The 20,708-nt window shown below is 44.6% G+C and overlaps 2 protein-coding genes across 10 annotated transcripts in view; both read right to left on the bottom strand.

Annotated features, from left to right (window-relative positions):
- Positions 1-20,708, bottom strand: part of RABGAP1L (RAB GTPase activating protein 1 like) — a 525,894-nt gene that overhangs the window by 275,803 nt on the left and 229,383 nt on the right. The window lies entirely within an intron of this gene.
- GPR52 (G protein-coupled receptor 52) lies at positions 1,157-5,287 on the bottom strand. The gene has a single exon (XM_065554565.1). The coding sequence runs from the start codon at positions 2,788-2,790 to the stop codon at positions 1,645-1,647; it is 1,146 nt and encodes a 381-aa protein (XP_065410637.1). The 5' UTR covers positions 2,791-5,287; the 3' UTR covers positions 1,157-1,644.

A 20,708-nucleotide genomic window follows, 5' to 3' on the forward strand; every position in this document is an offset into this window, starting at 1 on the left:
TTTAAAGGGACTACTGTAGTCAAACCATTGGTGTGCAAAGAGGGTTGACTTCCATTATGAAAAGTCATAGGCACAACTTCATTATATGCATTTTGGTAAAATAAGGAACTATAGCACAGCTGTTAAGAGGAGCAATAGTTAGGCCTTTTTTTAAAAAAAGGAAACAAACCACCATCTGCGAAAATGGCACCTTGGGTCAAAAATAATATTTAAAATATTTCACTACCTGCCATACTATATCTGAACCCCAGGCAATTTATTACACATGTAGTGCCCTTGCAAAGTATTTTATTTAAGCGGTGAACCTGAAAGGCAATACAAAAGGCAATACGGAGGCTCTTATCTGTATTTTATACTAAATTGTCTCTCCACCTCCTCCTCTAATAAGTATCTATTTAATAACTGCACAAAAGTATTTCTCTTAGAGCAAGTAATTCTTTTTTTAAATCCTGTAGACTTAAAATTGACCTACTCCATATGCTATGAAACATTAGGCACAGACCACATACTTTACATTTTCTTTTTTAAAAAAATACAATATGTGCAAGCTAGGTTCACACAAAGGATTGGCAGCTACAACAGTAAGCTATTCAGACCCCACAGAAAAGTTATTTTCCATTTAAAAAAATTTTTTAATTCACTGAGCAGTGATGTTACACTGCTGTGTGTGGTTATCATATTTGCATTAGGATTATTTGTGTAACTGTTAAAGGAAAAGCTTTAGTACATCCTAAAGGACACCACATCAATACTGTGTGCTAATTCAGCAGGATACAGAGAACAAAGTTTGTAAAAGTTATTAGAATATGATGAATGCAATCATCAAGCTAGTAAAAATAGCCAGAATTTTCTGAAGGAAGAAGTTATTTGAAATTATGTTTATCTGACAGGCTCCTTCATTAACTAAATCACTTCTGAATAATGGAACCCAGGGTGCAGGGCATGAAAAAAATGGAAATGGGGGGGGGGGGGGGAAAGCAGGCTTTGTGGAAGCTGCACCAGAAATGCAAAAAATAAAACTAACTTTATCCAAAAAGTGTACCCATCCGTTTCTTTAATTTGTATGAGGTTTTTGGGGGGAGGGAAAGGGTTTAGCGGATATTTCTACAATTGAAAATAGTACAAGACACAAGCAAAGACTATGTGCAGCTGATTGTTAAATTGCAACATTTATTATGCATCCTCTGTTGATATCATTTATGGAGAGCCACCCACTGTGTTTAAAAAAGTTTATTTTAATGCGAGAGACTACTGTATATCCTGCCACATATATAATATATGACTATTTCTCTACAAGGAAAAAAATTTAATAAGTCACTAATTTATCCTAAGGGGGGCCTGCTTTGAAGTGCCTGTTATATCATGCCCTGCGGAAGATATGAGATATTGATTTCTTTCATCTTCTGTTAAATTTCTGTCATACCACCACACAATTTCACAAGACCCATATTCATAATAATTTGTGTACCCTTTCAGTGCCCTTTAATAGCAACCTTTTCCTTTATTCCGAATTACTTCCAAACCCACATCTCATCTCATAGGAACTATTCAAGTAAATATTTCTGTTGTGGCAAATTTCCAGATGTATCAAATGCTATCCAAACCCAATGTCAGATTGCATTTCATTAGTTGTCCCAGTTTTCTTTAAATGGAGCAGGAATTAGCCCGTTTTCTAGGTTTGGGGTCCCGTACATCCTTGTCTTTTAAACACATACAAGATGAACATATTGTCTCTGACAGTCTCCGGAGTCCCAGCCTGAAAACACTGTTGGAGAGGCTATATATCACACAGTTGCAGAAACTATTGCTTATAGCAAGCCATGTTGTTAAGAAGGAAAGTGCTGGATTATCCAGCACCCTAGAGCTCTCCAGCAGAAAGTATATGATATAGGGGAGCCAAAGCATGTAAAACACACTGGTTATCCGAAATAAAACCATGGCATAGCGGCGGTCAGGGCTGTGCCCAGTCTCTCCAGCAGCATCCACTTCATGGCTAGGAAAACGAGCTCTCCGGTCATTTATCTCTTTGGTGTGCTGCCGGCAAATTTTGAAGATGTGGAAATATGTGAAGCAGATTACCAAAGCAGCTGGAGCATATAGTAAGCACACAATAAAACCAGTAAAATAAGCATTGGTGAGCCAGGAGATAGCACACCATTCAAAAATATCACCATGGTAACCAGGTTTCCCCCAACCAAAAAAGGAAGGCAAGAAGATCAGACAAGAGTATATCCAGATTAAAATGATACAGATTCTCAAGCGACAAGGCGTGACCAGTTGATTATAGGAGAGAGGTTTTGTAATAGCAAGATAGCGGTCAACACTGATGCAAGCAAGACATGCCATGGAGACACTCTTCAGCACAGAGATGATATATCCAAAAACCTGACAAGTCAAGGACTCATGGACACCTGTAGAGTAGTGAAGCAATGATAATGTAGGAACCAGGCAGCTAACTCCAACAAAAAGATCAGCATAGGCCATGGTCTGAATAAAATAGCTGGTGGTATAATGATGTAAGAGCGGAGCACAGTGAAAGACAAATATTACAGTTAAATTACCAGCAATAATTAAAAATGTTAGCAAAACAATAATGACTGTCTCAAGGATGCAGATGTCGACTGCATTGTAGTGGCCAAATCCTAGCGGACAAGAGAGATGCTCAGACACATTCACAATGCTACTGCTCATGTTCAGAGTCCTCCATTCAGTCCATCTGGAGTGGTTCATGGTTTGGGATTCGGGAACACTGCAATCGGAGCTACGGTGAGCAAGTGACCTGCCCAACATCAGCTAAACTCTGCTTCAGAGTCTCATGATCTCGTTTTGCAGACACGGCCAGTACTTTTCTCAGGGAGGTTACAGTCTCATAGCTGTTGATGCCTCTTCAGCATCAATGCAACACTCTGACACACCTTAGCTTTGAGGAAAGGAAAAAAAAGCCAGAAAGAAGAAAAAAGGCCACTGACAGGTTTCCTCCAGTGCTCTTGATCCATCTTTGTCAAACACAAGGCACTTCTAAAGAAAACAGGTTCTTTTTACTGTATTTGTGGAAGATGAAAATAAAAACAAACAAAAAAAAGGCAGGGGAGGGGGAGAGACAGGAAAAAGTCAACTGCCTCAAAAAAAAAATTCTGTGATTGTTTTTTCCTGAGAAAGGCAGTTCTTTGGAATTAGCAAGAAAAATACAAAGAATAAAAAGGGGAAAATATTTCAATACAACACAGGTTTCATGAATCAGCAATCTTTAGAAACAAATTAATGTTTTATGTTCATTTAAATAATTAAACCATAAAATGTCTGGAAAATCAAGGAAAAGTTCACCGTATTGTGCTGTGTCTTTTGGCTCTGTTCAGGAGATCTTTGCTTCATATATTCTATTCATTAGAGAGGTAAGGAAAACATTTCTGTCCAGGGTAATTCCAATAGACTCACCACAGTTTGTGTATGAATAATGAATTTTATTTGGAGGGAGAAGGGTATGGGGAAAGCCAGGTTTGTCCTCTGACTCCCAGGAAGGAAAACATACATCTACCTGTACACGGAGGAAGATCATGTGTAATCACTTAAAAATCAGAAAAATGTAAGCATAAATTTTGGAGCTTTAAGTCAGTATTCAAAACTCTTTTAAACAGTTACGGTCCACTACAACTATCAATGTCAGCAGCACAATACAAGGTCCTCACAGACAAAATAAATCCTTCTTGCATTTCATTTCAGCAGTGATGATCAAAAATAATTTTCTTCAGAAATAATGCCATATCTGCTACAGTGAAGTTCATGGGTATATCCATGATATTTCTCACCTCTGTAGCAACACCTGAATCCTTTCACAAGCTCCATACAACAATAACAGAAACTTCCATCTGCATTCTGCTGTGAAGCTAATGAAATGCTGATCAGACTAGAAAAGCTGCCATTGTTTACTCCATTATTCTGTCATTCAGCTTCATCTTCTAGGCTGCCACAGACTTTCTGTTTTTATTAGACGATTAGCATGATAAATCACTGCTTTAAAAACCAGATCTTCTAATAGCTGGACATTACCTGTTAATTGTATTTGCGGTTATGGAGCAGCCATACGTTAAAGAAAGCCTCTTCTGTATTCATTTTTGAGTAACTGCTTGATTAGTGCAAGGACCATTAGCTAGGTTACTAAATGTACACAGTCTTGTTTTTAAAAAAAACCCAGAAATACTAAAAATATCTTTAATCCTAGAATTCCTGAGATTAGGAAGAGGCAGACAAGAACGAATCAATCCAAATAAAAAGATTTCCAAGGTCATGTAGCTATTATATTAGCATTTGTTTAATGTCCCTTTAAAAGTACTGACATCTCACTGATGCTTTTGATAGTCTTCATTGTCCTTCTGAAGGAATTTCATTCACTAGAAAAGAAACATTTTCTCCACTTCTGATGCAGTAGTTTGATAGAAAGCATTCTTTTGAAGTTAATTTTCCAAGGTGCACCATCATGCTGTACAGAAGGTTCTTTTTGATTTTATAACATCCCCAAAACACTTGCCAGTTGTTCATTCTCTCTGTTTATAAGTAATTTAATCTGTTACAAAATTACTACTTTATAAAAAAATTCTCTTGCTACAGCAATAAACCAATGTTTCTCACCTATGTTCATTCTTATCAGCTGCTACGGTGAACTGCTTGATACAGAAGTCCTATTTACTGTGAGGCTGTTACAAGGATGCTGTCACTATTCCTCACATTCTCTCTCAAAATTATTGCTTGCACCTGAGCCTGCTGCTCCTCTTTATCCTTAGCTGATGCAGAAGAACTCACTATCAGAAAGGTGACTCGGTCCTTCTGCCCCAATCAACAGCACAGCCAATGGCTAAAGCAGCTGAAATTGTCACTAGGTAACAGTTGCCAGGCACAATGCAGGCTTACACAGCAAGAGGCAAATAAGAATGACAAATTAAGACAATGGAACTGACCATTTCCCTATAATATATTAATGGTATTTGGAAACTTCTGAAAGAGGCTTCCCTTCTAGTACTTCCACAGGGTTATATCCTGCAGATTAGCAAAACATGAAATTATTCATAGATGTACCTTTGCATACCACATAGAAACTACCATAATATTACTATAACAATCACCAGTTAAAGCAAGTCAGCAGTAATCTAATCCTTATTGGCAGGAAAGTCCTATTAATTATTAAACAAATAAGTGGTAACCTTCATAAAGTCAAACTGATTGTTTTAAAAATCAAAAACATGCTGTTCTATTTTGATCTGTAAAAGTTTAAAATCAGCTTCTACCCGCTTATCAATTCAAATTACTGAACTATTTAAACACAAATGTAAATACGTTAATATAACTACAAAATCATAAAAAATACATTTAAGCAATGTTTAAGATCCAAAATAAATACACAAATGAAAAGACATTTAAAATTAAGGCTCAAACTAGCTAATTAATTTGCTCTATTATGTCTAGATATGCAGAGGTCTCAGCACAGTATATTTTTGGAGTATACAGCATTATCTACTGCAATACCTAAATATAATGTTGAGAAAGTTATTCTCACAGTATTTGTTAGCAATAAATGTTAGAGTCATTCTTTCTAAATGTTTAAGAGATTTAACATGAACCAATTATTTGTTTTAGTTTAATGTAAAAAAAAAAATGAGGGGAGTTACCAATGGATTTTAAAAGGGTAAATTAAAATAAGTCCCTAAAATTATTCAAAATGTCTAACTGTATATTTAGTAAATTATTAAAAAAAGATTTTTGGTCAGAACAATTTTCTTTCAGTAGGTGAGTGAGACAATGTAACAGACCATTGTAGTGTTAAAGTCTACAGATTTTCTAAACTCCATTAACTGATTTATGTAATACCAATAGATATTCATGATATTATTCCTCTTCTGGTTATGGATATTAAATATGTGTTTTGTCATTCCATAATACAAAATGAGCATAAACTAAAATGATTACATTCATACTAGACACATTTTTAACACAAAATTGAAACATTCAGTATATTCAGAAAATACCCAATCATACACCAATACAGCACAGCACAATTTTGGCTAAAGACCAGCAAAATACATTTGTCACAGGTTTGGTTTTAGAGAGTGAATAAAATAGAATAAAGTATCTAATTACTAAGTCTTGTAATTCTGCTACATCAAATCACAGACCAAATTTGGCAAAAGTTGCTCCTGGGTTAACACCTTGTATTGCAAATTCAGCCTGGAGCAAATTTTCAAGGCTGAATGACAAATCTCTAGAAATCAGAACTGCATACTGAACTGAAGCAACGTAACTATGAAATACACTGTTATAGCTGTGCTACTGTATTCCTCCAGTTGAGGGATTTAAGAGAAATATAAAGCAGTACATTAGTGCAATATGAAAGATATTCCAATCACTTGCTATTGTAAATTGCTTCAACAAAATGCTTTAGAACTAGACTGAGCCTTTAAGCTCAGCTCTGAGTAACATCTAGCTGCACCATAAGGGTAGCAAAGGAAAGGAATTTTGACTCCTCTCTTTTCCCACTTGCTTGCAGCCAGTGACAGGGTGAGGAGAAGGCTTGGGAGAGGAAAAGTGGATGAGACATCCCTACTCCTCCCTTCCTTCTGCTGGACTCCACACATGATCCAGGCTAAAACTGAAGGGCTCGTCTACACCTTTTAAAACACTGAAAATCAGACACTTCAAATTTAGCAGCAGCTAAACCTAACATTACGGGAATCATAAAAAGGTAAATAAAAAAAAATAAAGTTTACATGACCATAGTTTTGAAACTTACTGATTTCTAAATAACAACAGCCATACTGAGTGAGACCACTGATCCATCTAGCTCAATATTCTGACAGTGGCCGGTTGCCAGATGCTTCAGAGGGAATTAACAGAACAGGGCAATTATTAAGGATACAATTTAATCATAGAGGTCATGGAAGTCACGGATTCTGTGACTTTACCAGACCTCCGTGATTTCTTTGGCTTCAGCGGTCAGTGGCTGTAGCAGGGGCCAGATCCGTATGCTCCCCTAGCAGCCCCCCACAGCTAAGCCAGAGATGGGGCTGTGTGCGCCCCCTTCCCCCTCTCTGCCCTCCGTGGCTTCAGCTAGGCTGTACACCCCACTGTGATGGAGGGGCTCAGACTGTCAGTTCCCCCCGCATGGGGCTCCAGCTCTCATTCCTTCCTCTTCCCCCATTTGTCCTCCTCCCAGTTATTTTTAGTAAAAATTCACAGACAGATCACAGGCTCCCTCAAATTTTTGTTTATTGCCTATGACCTGTCTGTGACTTTTACTAAAAATAACTGTGACAAAATCTTAACCTTAGCAATTATCGAGTGATCCACCCCCTGTTGTCCAGTCTCAGCTTCTGGTAGTTAGACATTTAGGAACACCCAGAGCACAGGATTGCGTGACTGACAATACTGGTTAATAGCCATTGATGGACCTAACCTTCATGAACTTATCTAATTCTTTTTTTTAACCCAGTTATACTTTTGGCCCTCACAACATTGCCCGGCAACGAGTTCCACAGGTTGACTATGTGTTGTGTGAAAAAGTATGTGTTCTTATTTGTTTTAAACCTGCTGCCTATTAATTTCATTGGGTGACCCCTAATTCTTGTGTTAAAAGACAGGGTAAATAACACTTCCCTATTCATTTTCTCCACACCATTCATGATTTTATAGATCTCTATCACATCCCCCCCTTAGTTGTCTCTTTTTTAAGATGAACAGTTCGTCTTTTTAATCTCTCTTCATATGGAAGCTATTCCATACCCTAATCCTTTTCCTTGCCCTTCTTTGCACCTTTTCCAATTCTAATCTATCTTTTTTGAAATGGGGTGACCAGAACTGCATGCAGCGTTCAAGATGTGGGCATCACATGGATTTATAAGGTGGCATTATGATATTTTCTGTTTTATGATCTATCCTTTTCCCAATAGTTCCTCAGACTGTCAGGTTTTTTGACTGCCGCTGCGCACTGAGTGGATGTTTTCAGAGAACTTTCCACAACTCCAACATCTCTTTTTTGAGCTGTAACAGTTAATTTAGACTCCATCATATTGTATGTATAGCTGGGATTATTTTTCAATGTGCGTTACTTTACACTTAACAACACTGAATTTCATCTACTATCAGTCACCCAGTCACCCAGTATAGTGAGATCCCTTGTAACTCTTCACAGTCAGTCAGCTTTGGATTTAACTATCTGAGTAATTTTGTATCATCTGCCAATTTTGACACCTCAGCATTCACCCCTTTTTCCAGATCATTTATGAATATGTTGAACAGTACTGGTCCTAGTACAGATCCTTGGGGGACACCACTCTTTACTTTTCTCCATAGTGAAAAAATGGTTACTCACCTTTGTAACTGTTGTTCTTCGAGATGTGTTGCTCATATCCATTCCAGTTAGGGTGTGCGTGCGCCGCGTGCACAATCGTCGGAGAATTTTCTACCCTAGCAACACCCGGTGGGTCGGCTGTGGAGCCCCCTGGAGTGGCGCCTTCATGGCGCTGGATATATACCCCAGCCGACCCAGCGCCCCCTCAGTTCCTTCTTGCCGGCTACTCCGACAGTGGAGAAGGGGGGCGGGTTTGGAATGGATATGAGCAACACATCTCGAAGAACAACAGTTACAAAGGTGAGTAACCATTATTTCTTCTTCGAGTGCTTGCTCATATCGATTCCAATTAGGTGACTACCAAGCCTTACCTAGGCGGTGGGGTCGGAGTGAGACATCGCTGTGTGCAAAACCGCTGATCCGAATGCAGCATCGTCTCTGGACTGCTGTACAAGCGCATAGTGAGCGGCGAAGATGTGGACCGATAACCAAACCGCCGCTCTACAAATGTCCTGGATCGGGACATGAGCCAGGAAGGCAGTCGAGGAGGCTTGGGCCCTCGTGGAGTGGGTGGTGAGGCGCGGCGTCGGGGCACCGGCCAGGTCGTAGCAAGCACGAATGCAGGACGTGATCCAAGAGGAGAGACATTGCGAGGAGACCGGTATGCCTTTCATCCGGTCGGCCACTGCAACGAAGAGTTGCGTCGTCTTCCTAAATGGTTTCGTACGCTCAATACAGAAAGCAAGGGCCCTGTGTACGTCCAAGGAGTGCATACGCTGGTCTTGACGGGTGGTGTGCGGCTTAGGATGGAAGACGGGGAGGAATATATCTTGGTTCACATGAAAAGCTGACACCACCTTGGGAAGAAAGGCAGGGTGGGGGCAAAGCTGCACCTTGTCTTTATGGAAGACTGTGTATGGAGGCTCAGACTTGAGCGCCCTGATTTCAGAAACACGCCTTGCTGAAGTGATGGCTACAAGGAAGGCTGTCTTCCAAGATAGGTAAAGGAGTGAGCAGGTAGCCAATGGCTCGAACGGGGGCCCCGTGAGCTTGGAGAGAACCAGGTTAAGATCCCACGCCAGAACGGGTTGGCGCTGCTGTGGGTATAGCCGGTCTAAGCCTTTGAGGAATCTGATGACCATCGGGTTAGAGAAGACCAAGGAAGCGTGTTCTCCTGGGTGGAACACCGAGATAGCTGCCAGGTGAACCCTGACCGAAGATATCGCCAAGCCCTGCTGTTTTAGGGATAGGAGATATTCAAGTATAAGAGGAATAGACGCCTGCAAGGGGGGCGTGGCCCGCTGCTCGCACCAACAGGAGAACCGTTTCCACTTGGCTAAGTAAGTGGTCCATGTAGAGGGCTTTCTACTTCCCAGCAGAATCTGTTGCACTGGATGTGAGAATCGTAGCTCTATCCGATTCAGCCATGGTTCATCCACGCTGTAAGGTGGAGCAATTGCAGGTCGGGGTGACAAAGTCGGCCGTGGTCCTGAGAGATCAAGTCTGGGCACAAGGGAAGCGTGATCGGAGTTTGTACCGATAGCTCCAGAAGCGTGGTGTACCAGTGCTGTCTTGGCCAAGCTGGAGCGACTAGAATCACACGTGCCCTGTCTCTGCGTAGCTTGAGCAGCACCCTGTGGACCAGTGGGAATGGAGGGAAAGCGTAAAACAGCTGGTCTCTCCACGATAGGAGGAAAGCGTCCGACAGGGAGCCCAGAGATCACCCTTGGAGGGAGCAGAACATGTGGCACTTCCTGTTGGCTCGTGAGGTGAACAGGTCGACCTAGGGAAATCCCCACCTCTGGAAGATGGAATGGATGATATCCGGGCGAATTGACCACACGTGCATCTGGAAGGATCTGCTGAGATGGTCCGCTAGAGTGTTCTGGACTCCAGGGAGGAACGATGCCATGAGATGTATCGAGTGGGCAATGCAGAACTCCCACAGGCGAATGGCCTCTTGGCATAGGAGAGACGACTGGGCTCCTCCTTGCTTGTTGATGTAGAACACGGCCGTGGTGTTGTCTGTGAGGACTGACAAGCAACAGCCATGTAGGAGACTGAGAAATGCCTGACAGGCTAGGCGCACCACCATCAGCTCTCGAACGTTGATGTGCAGAGCTAGTTGGGATGCAGTCCACAGGCCCTGGGTATGGTGCTCCCCGAGGTGAGCGCCCCAACCTAGAGATGAAGCGTCCGTGACCAGGTGCAGGGAGGGTTGTGGGGCGTGAAATGGCACTCCTTTGCAAACCGCCTTGTGATCCAGCCACCAGGTGAGAGAGGTCAAGACCGAGTTCGGAATCTTGACCACCATGTTCAGGCTGTCCCAATAAGGACGGTACACCGACGATACCCAGGCCTGAAGTGGGCAAAGCCGAAGTCTGGCATGCCTGGTTACGTAAGTGCAAGTGGCCATGTGTCCCAACAAGCCGAGGCACGTCCTTATTGTGGTGATCAGAAAGACCTGGAGTCCTTGGATGATGTTTGTGATGGTGTGAAACCAAGTGTCTGGCAGAAGAGCTCGGGCGAGTCTGGAGTCTAAGACTGCCCCAACAAACTCTATTCTCTGGGTTGGCTCCAGAGTGGACTTTTCTCTGTTGAGTAGAATGCCTAAGTCATGGAATGTTTGTAGTATTATCTGGACGTGAGCTTGAACTTGCTCCCTGACGCAGCCGCGCACCAGCCAGTCATCTAGATATGGGAACACCTGTATCCTTTGTCGACGAAGGTATGCTGCCACGACAGCCCTGCATTTGGTGAACACTCTCGGAGCCACGGACAAGCCGAAGGGAAGGACGGCAAATTGGTAGTGCACATTGTTTACTAGAAATCGAAGGAAGCACCTGTGTGGGGGGTAGATTGCTATATGAAAATATGCGTCCTTCATGTCGAGGGCAGCGTACCAGTCTCCAGGATCCAGGGAAGGGATGATGGTCCCCAAGGAGACCATGCAGAACTTCAACTTTACTATGAATTTGTTGAGTCCGCATAAGTCTAGAATGGGTCGCAGACCCCCTTTTGCTTTGGGGATCAGGAAGTAGCAGGAGTAAAACCCCCTGCCCCTTAACTCTGGGGGAACCTCCTCTATGGCCCCCATAGAGAGGAACCCAAAAATCTCCTGTGTAAGGAGATGCTCGTGAGAAGGGTCCCTGAAGAGGGACAGGGAGGGAGGGTAAAAGGGAGGGGGAACGAAGAAAACTGGAGAGCGTATCCCCTCTCCACCGTGCGAAGGACCCAATGGTCCAAGGTTATAAGGGACCAAGCACGGTGGAAACGGGAGAGGCGATCCCGAAAGAAAGGAAATGGATCCTGGGTAGTGGCTGGCACAGCGTCCTCGAACGCACCTTCAAAAGTTTTGCCTAGGTCCTGAAGGTGGTTTAGGAGGGCCTTGGTTCTGACCGGGTTGGGGGCCAGTCGACCTGCATCTATCACCTCGTCCCCGCCTTCTGGGGAAGTCCTGTCTCGGACGAGGAGGAGGAGGGTAGAACCTTTGTGACTGGGGCCTAAAGGGCCTGCGCTGGGGTCCTGGTACATGCATCCCCAGGGAGCGCATGATGGTTCTGGAGTCCTTGAGGCTCTGCAACCGAGAGTCCGTCTTGTCCAAGAACAACCCCTGGCCCTCGAACGGCAGATCTTGCAGGGTCTGCTGCAGTTCTGGCGGTAACCCCGAAACCTGGAGCCAGGAGATGCGTCTCATGGCTATCCCAGACGCTAGTGTCCTGGCGGCCAAGTCCGCTATGTCGAGGGAGGCCTGCAAGGAGGTCCTAGCCACCTTTTTACCTTCCTCCACTAGGGCCCCGAACTCTTCCCTCGAGTCCTGGGGGACCAACTCTTTAAATTTACCCATGGAATTCCATGAGTTGTAATTGTACCGACTCAAGAGCGCCTGTTGGTTTGTGGCTCTGAGCTGCAGACTCCCTGCTGAGTAAACCTTGCGTCCAAACAAATCGAAGCATTTGGCGTCCTTTGATTTGGGTGCTGCTGCATGCTGACCATGACGCTCTCTTGCGTTCACTGAGGAGACTACCAGTGAACACGGCGGAGGGTGTGTATAGAGGTACTCATGGTCTTTAGAGGGGACAAAGTACTTCCTCTCTACACCTCTGGCAGTGGGAGGGATGGAGGCTGGGGTTTGCCATATGGCATTAGCGTTAGCCTGGATCGTACGAATAATGGGCAATGCCACCCGGGATGGGGCATCAGCTGAGAGGATGCTCACCACCGGGTCCTCCACCTCCACTATCTCCTCAGCCTGTAGGTCCACGTTTCGTGCCACCCTACGCAACAAGTCTTGGTGGGCACGAAGGTCTATTGGAGGTGGGCCTGAGGCTGTTGTACCCGCCACTGCCTCATCTGGGGAGGATGAGGAGGATGCCTCAGGGGGTAAAGGATCCATATGAGGATCCGGATCCAAGGGTCCCTGATGTGCAGGATCCCCTACACCGGGGTCTGGGGCCTGAGTGGGTGCCGGCACTGGAGCCTCCATGGCCCCTGGGGGAGGATGGGAGATGGTGGCCTCAGGAACCCTGGGCTCAGAGTATGCTGAGTGAGAGGCCGCTGATGGAGCCCCTTGAGCTTGGTGATATGCCCATGGGGTCCAGAAAGACCAATGTGCAGGGTCCCGTCTAGGGTCCTCTGCCCCCTCCTGCCAATGACCGAAGTCGTCTGCAGCCTGACCTTGAACAGGGTATGCTGATTGGGAAGCCCCTTCCGACGAGAGAGACGCCGATCTTGAGGGCCAGGGCGGTGCCGAGCATGGTTGCAGGGGCTCGTCCTGGTACGGTGCCGAGCGGTGCCAGTCCACAGGTGGGCAGTCTCTGTGCGGTGCCGGTGAGCAGTACTGGGATCGAGAACGGTGCCGATGGTCATGCCGGTACCGGGATCCAGATCTGGATCGCGAAGACGAAGACCGTCTGTAGACTCGGTGCCGGGAGCGGCCTTGCGAACGGGAGCGGCGCTCATACCGGTGCCGGGAACTGCGTCTGGACTCCGACCGGTACCGATGCTCAAGCCGGTGCCGGGAGGAAGATCTGGGCCGCGAGTACGACCAGCGCCGAGATGGAGATCGGTGCCGGGACTGCAAGCGGCGCCGCGAGTCCACGCTCGGAGATGGAGGGCGTATCAGGGCAGGCTTGCCCCTGGATTGCACAGTACGAAGGGCATGCGGTGCCGCGGGTAGAGATGGCGCCGGCTCCGTGAGGGCGATGAGGTCTTTCGCCGTTGCAAAAGTCTCCGGTGTAGAAGGGAGACAGGACTCAACCACAGGACGAGGCGGTGAGTCAGTCCGCACCGGACTCAACGGCCCTACACCCGGTGCCAGAGTCAATGGTGTTGATGATGCCTGCACCCTCTGGCACTCCGAAGCTGGACGTGGCTCTACCACCGGTGCGGGGGGAGCCGGTGCCCGTTGGACGGCAGCATCCTGGGTCTTGCGGGGTCTTTTATGCCCCGGAGACAGGGAACGGCGCCGAGGGGCTTGCGGCGGACACGGTGCCGAGGGAGGACGGTGCCATGGGGCCTTATCCGCGTCAGCTCGCGGTGCACTACCGGAGGGTGCCACTGGGGTGCTGCGCACCGAGGCGCTCGGTGCCGGGAATTGGCGCGCCGAAGGAGGATCTGGGCTAAGTGCCCCCTCCATAAGGAGCTGCTTAAGTCTAAAGTCCCGCTCCTTTTTGGTCCTGGGCCTGAAAGCCTTGCAGATCTTGCACTTGTCCGTCTGGTGAGACTCCCCTAAACACTTCAGACAAGAGTCGTGAGGGTCTCCCGTTGGCATAGGCTTAGCACAGGACGCGCACGGCTTAAAGCCAGGAGCCTTGGGCATGAGCCCGGCTGTGCGCCGGGGGGAAAAGGGGGGATAATAGCCCCCTTAACCCCCGCTAACTATTTATAACTATTCTACAAACTATTAACAACAAACTACTAATCTAAAGAATATAACCAACAACTATCTACAAGAACTAACGAGTAAAGCTAGGGAGAGTGGAGAACAGCTATGCCGCACTCCACAGTTCCAACGACCGTCACGGGCGGGAAAAAGGAACTGAGGGGGCGCTGGGTCGGCTGGGGTATATATCCAGCGCCATGAAGGTGCCACTCCAGGGGGCTCCACAGCCGACCCACTGGGTGTTGCTAGGGTAGAAAATTCTCCGACGATCGTGCACGCAGCGCGCGCACACCCTAATTGGAATCGATATGAGCAAGCACTCGAAGAAGAACTGATAATTTATTCCTACCCTTTGTTTTCTGTCTTTTAATCTATGAGAGGACCTTCCCTCTTATCCCATGATTGCTTAGTTTGCTTAAGAGCCTTTGGTGAGGGACTCTGTCAAAGGCTTTCTGAAAGTCCAAGTACACTATATGCACTGGATCATCCTTTTCTACATGCTTGTTGACATCCTCAAAGAATTCTAATTGATTGGCAACTCATGATTTCCCTTTGCAAAAGCCATGTTGACTCTTCTCCCCCCAACATATCATATTTATCTGTATGAGAGAATTTTGTTCTTTACTACAGTTTCAACAAATTTGCCTAGTACTGAAATTAGGCTTAAAAGCCTGTAATTGCCGAGATCGCCTCTGGAGTCTTTTCTTTTTTCTTTTTTTAATCAGCACTACATTAGCTATCCCCAATTGTCTGGTAGAGAGGCTGATTTAAGTGATAGTTTCTTTAAAAACTCGTTGGTCAATACCATCTGGTCCAGATGATTTATTACTGTTTAATTGATCAGTTTGTTCCAAAATCGCCTCTGCTGACACCTCAATCTGGTGTATTCACCTTGTATTTACCTGTAACATTCTGAGTACACGTCCCAGATCTGAAGAGTTCTGTGTAGCTTGAAAGCTTGTCTCTCTCACCAACAGAAGTTGGTCCAATAAAAAATATTACCTCATCCAGCTTGCACCTCAATCTGGGACGGCTCCACATAATAATTTTGAATGTTGAAGCTCATTCTTCCAAGTCCTAATGTGCATAATCAAACTAGGCTTCCTACAGAGATGCATCACTAAATAGAAGTTGTCAACTGAGAACCAACTCATTACATCTGGTCCAGCAGATTTTTGAAACCTCAGGTCTTTCTACTGGCCTCAGAAAGAGTCCTACACATAATTGTAAGCAGCAACCCTGCCCTCATATTTTGAAAGTTGTAAAAGGAGTCCAGGAGGATACTAACTAGCCAGAGTGTAACATAGTGTGGAAACAATGTCAACATATGTTGACTCTTTTTCAGTGTGTGTAAAATGATACTGTTTCATGAATTATAATAAAAGTGATAAAGTAACTAGATTAATTAAAAGTCTCCCTTCTTCCTTGTGTGAGAATTACCATACAGAAGTAGGGGAGATTTGAGTTCTTCCATTCAGGGAGTGAAGTCAGACAAGAAGCCAAGTGGCAAGCTGCCAGTGGCTTCCCAGACCTCAGCTGCTCCTAGAGCCCAACTCATTATGGATTTTCTCAAACAGCTGAGAGGGAAACAGTGCAAATTACAAACTGTCTACAGTAATTTATACTGTCTTTTTTACATGTCGAGGAATGGGGGTGCAAATTAAGCAGAAACTAGCCAACCCTGCCAAACCCATGGAGTTTGCAGGGTATGGAGAAAATGATGTTATGCTTTGGAGACTGCACTGCCCCATTTCTGCATGGGCAGGGGGAAAGCCACACACAACAAGATCATGTAGATCATTAGGAGACAATATAGCGCAAAATTATTATTTTTTTAAACAAAACTTGTCCTCATTTTTTGTTCTGTTTCATTACTTCCCCTTTATATATAGTGGTATGCTGGAAGGTGTTAATGGCTGCCATCAAGCAGTTGTTTAATCTACAGACAATTGCAGACCTGGTTCAAACTATGGGGTGAGCTAAATACCCTTCTTTCATGCTTTAATGGATGGAACAATTAAATGACCCTTATATAGTGAAATAGCTGGAAACAACAGAAGCTACCACCCACGGCAAGAGACCACGTGGCAAGGTTTGAGCAAAACCATCCCAGGGAGATTAACAGGGGTTTCCCCTACAGACAGTTTCTTGGACACAAAAATCGCTGAAGAAGTAGACTTGAAAATTGTGATCAAGGAAACTCCCTGCTGTTGTTTCTTCTTACTGAGCTCTGGGAAATAGGAGTTTGTGTACATTCACTGTAAATAAACAGGATTGCACCAAAGAAATATCTGACTCACATCATCAATTTCTCCTCCTAACGGAAACAACCGTGCAAGGCCCAGAATAGTGGATACTTGCTCAGGCCAAAGGGACAAAAATATTCCATATTTTTTCTAAAAATATTTAACTTCTTTATTGTTTACTTAATTTCTATCTAATTCCAGCCTTTTCTTTATTTTCTGTTCTAGATTTTTTCTCCGCTGAATTTGTTTATCTTGGTTCCCTTTTCATCCCAGGTGTCTATTTCAGTTACAGCTCTCAGGGTATGTCTACACTAGTCTAGACACGATAAATCGATCACCGAGTGCTCCCCGTTGACTCCTGTACTCCACCGCTGCAAGAGGCGCAGGCAGAGTCAACAGGGGAGTAGCAGCAGTCGACCCACCGCAGTGAAGACACCACAGTAAGTCAATCTAAGTGCGTTGACTTCAGCTACATTATTCAACTAACAGGCCAGTCTTACTACTAACAGTAAGAGGCAGGCAAAAATAATAAACTGGTAAATATACAAAGCGACATTAACTACCACTGTCCCACACACCCTGATCAAGGGCATCGTTATTTTCATTGTCTTTTTCTTTAACCTCTCCTTCTGGTTATGTGACTAATGTGTATTTAATGGCTTGTGAAAGTATATTTAAGGTATAAAAACATGCATTTCATTTAAAACTGCCCTTTTTGCATTCCAAATACCACAACATACCCATCCACTCTATAGCTAGCTTAATATTAATACATAGCCTCAACACATGGAAATTACACTGGAGTCATCTGAAATAAATTAGCTATTAAATACACTATACAGTACTTTCAAGTGCCAAATAAAAGTTTGAACTGCTAAGTACATTACTGGACAAATGACTAGCTCCCAAGATACTTAGCACCCTGCTAATACTCTTTTTTCCACCTGCACGTCATATATCTTTCGCACTTGTAGACAAGCTCCAAGCAGAACATGAAAAATAATGGTAACATTTGGGAGGGTGAAGGGTTTACCGATTTGAACTCACTCTCTGTGATCATATACGAGAAAAATGGTGATATTGAACTGCACAAATCTTAGGGCACTCAAATATATGAGATGTGGGGAGTTTTAATTGTCAACCTTTAAAGAGGTAACTAGCTGGGTATGTGGATCCCAGATACTGATTTTCAGCATGCTCTCTCAGAGGTACAGCTATCAATGGCTCCCTTTTGCTTAGACTCTGCTCCTGGGATATTTCAGAGAGTGGTCTCTCAGCTCCTTCATAATATCCAGGGTGCATATTGCTATTTGGATGATATTCTCCTCTTTGCTAAAACCTGAGCATAATGCTATTCTGGACCAGGTGCTAACCCAACTCCAACAAGCTGTCATAAAGTTAAATGCAGCCAGTGTAGTTTTGCAAAAGATGCTGTAGAGCAGGAGTCAGCAACCTTTCAGAAGTGGTGTGCCAAGTCTTCATTTATACACTCTAATTTAAGGCTTCGCGTGCCAGTAATACATTTTAACATTTTTAGAAGGTCTCTCTCTAAGTCTATATATTATATAACCAAACTATTATTATATGTAAAGTAAACAAGGTTTTCAAAATGTTTCAGAAGTTTTATTTAAAATTAAATTAAAATGCAGATCTTATCAATTTAGTGTGATCCTTGCCCTTGCTTTTCCTTGCTGAGTTTTTCAATGTCTGGCACATATTTGGATACTTTAAGCTGCACACAGGCTTCTGAGTGATCAGTTGTTAACCAGCTGGCAGGAGGTCAGCATCTGGAACCCCAGATTGGCAGTTGAGGTGAATGGAGCTGGCAGCTGGTAGGACTGAGCAGGGCCGGAGGTCTGGACCCTGTCTGGCAGGGGGCCTGCGCTGGAACTCCAACCGGAAGTTCTGGGGACTCCTGCCAGCTGGGGTCTCAGCCCACTGCCAGCCTGGGGTTCCTACACCCAGGCCAGCAGTGGGCGCTGAGTGGGACCGGCAGTGGGACCCCAGCTGGCAGGAGCCAGCAGCGGAAACCCCAGAGTGGCGGCAGGCTGAGTGGCTCAGCCCGCCACCGCGTGCCATCAAAAATCGGCTCGCATTCCACCTTTGGCATGCATGTTGTAAGTTGCCGACCCCTGCTGCAGAGTTTTTAGTGTAGTATCTGTCAGCCAATCGAGTGTAGCCAATGCTACAAACTGTTGCTTCACTACCATTATCCTGACAACCAGGGTACTCTGGTCATAGCAGTTTACATTCGTTCATTAGCCTACCTCAGTACATAGGTGGTCGTGCTCTCACCCTGACAGAAGCAAAGCATTTCCAGATTAGTTTAGACTTCTTGCTATTGTATGCTTCAAAGTCTACTTAGTGGGAAGATATTTCACTTTTGAAACCAATTATTTGCCTGTTCTGGCCTTTATCATAAGCCCATTGACCTGCTGAATGTGAAGTTGCAGTGGTGTATTATTCAGTTGTAGCAGTATGACTTCGATTTGGTACATACCAAAGGAAGACAATTTATTTGCCAATGATCTTTTGAGAAAGTCTTCTGAGTTGGCACCCTCATAGGCAGAAACAGCAGAGTAATTATGCTTTTTACTGAAACATATGCAGCGGACTGCTGATGCCACTCTTCAAGATGTTGAGCTATGAAAGGTGATATGTGGTGTGGAAGTAGTTTGGATGGATCCATTCCTTAAGAAAATGTTGCGTACCTTCTACAAAATTCGTTCCAAGATAACAGTGAAGACATGTGTTACTCAACATCTCTTATGAAGAAGAGCCTGGGTGGTCACCGTCATCCCAGCAGTGTTGCGACACGCAGTCCTGGACGTGTAACATTTATGAGTTACAAAGGAACTTCTACATAGTTATGCCTGGTGGCCAGGGCTGCACTCAGACATTGAGAATCAGGAGAAGGCATGCTCAGCCCGCACAATGCATAGAACTACTGTTCCTCTGGCCCCTTTGAAACTGGTAGTCATAGACAGACCATGGCAGAAAACTGCAGTAGATATCTTTGGCCTCTCAACTGCACTGCATGGCTACACATTGTTGATTGTTATGGACTATTACTCACGTTATCTTTCCACATTCATAATTTCACAAGGCACCTCAAAGGAGTTCATTTCTTTCTTAAACACTTTATTTGATATTTTTGGCCTACTAGAGCACCTTGTTTTAGATGAATGGATATATTTTGTATTCCGAGAATTTGAAGGTTATCTGATGAATAGCGGCACAGGACATTACAAATCTATTATGTACCATCCCAAGGAAATGGGATAGCAGAGAGACTGCATGGAACTCTGAAGAAGCATGTAGTTTGCATACTGGTGGAACACTGAGATACACCCTTCCCCTTATTGCATTAAGTTGTGCTTTATAGGATATTCAGAGTACACCTCATGAAAGTACTGGAGAAACCCTGTTTTATCAGCTCTTCAGCCAACCTATGAAAACCAAGTTGTCTATGGTGACAGAAAAGGTTCATCCCAACGATCACCATCCTAGAAGCCAAGTGATGTGATTAGGAAATATATGAGTTTCAACAAGCATTCCCATGCAAGACTCCATGGGTAAGTCTACACAACAATTAGACATGTGCAGCTGGCCTGTGACTCAAGACTTGCAAGGCTTGGGCTGTGGGGCTGTACAATCACAGTGTAAATGTTCGGGCTCAGGCTAGAGCCCAAGCTCTGGGACCAGCAAGTGGGGAGGGTCACAGAGCCCAGGCTCCAACCTGAGTCTGAATATGTACATTGCAATTTTACAGCCCCATAGCCCAAGCCAGCTGGCGCAGGCCAGCCTCAAGTGTTTAATTACTGTGTAGACATACCTCTAGTCTTCGATCCTGGACAAGGAGTGTAAATTAGACAAGGGCTGGAAGCATTTTCAATATTCGTGGTATGATTTTGTGGGCTGCAGGATACGGAACATTGGTGAGTGCATTTACCACAAGAAGAATGCATTGTTAACCGATATTCTACGATTCTAAGTTATACATCCTACTGAAAGTTGAACAGATAGGGAAGAGGATGTACTTTCTGCACCTGTCATGTCGCCAACTGGGGAAGTTGCACCACTGCAATAGCATTCATCCCCAAAACTGAATCAGAGGTATAATCTATGGCCCCGGGAACACCTGATGCCTCGATCAGGTACCACCAAACTTCTGGGGAAAAGGGAAGGAAATTGGTGGGTGGGTGGGTGGGTGGGTGTTTTCCTGGTTCCTACTGCCTGAACT

Source organism: Chrysemys picta, chromosome 8 (assembly GCF_011386835.1).
Source record: "Chrysemys picta bellii isolate R12L10 chromosome 8, ASM1138683v2, whole genome shotgun sequence".
NCBI lineage: Eukaryota > Metazoa > Chordata > Testudines > Emydidae > Chrysemys > Chrysemys picta.

Excerpts from the sequence above, each read along its gene's own strand:
- GPR52 (XM_065554565.1), bottom strand. The coding sequence starts at position 2,790 with ATGTTGGGCAGGTCACTTGCTCACCGTAGCTCCGATTGCAGTGTTCCC.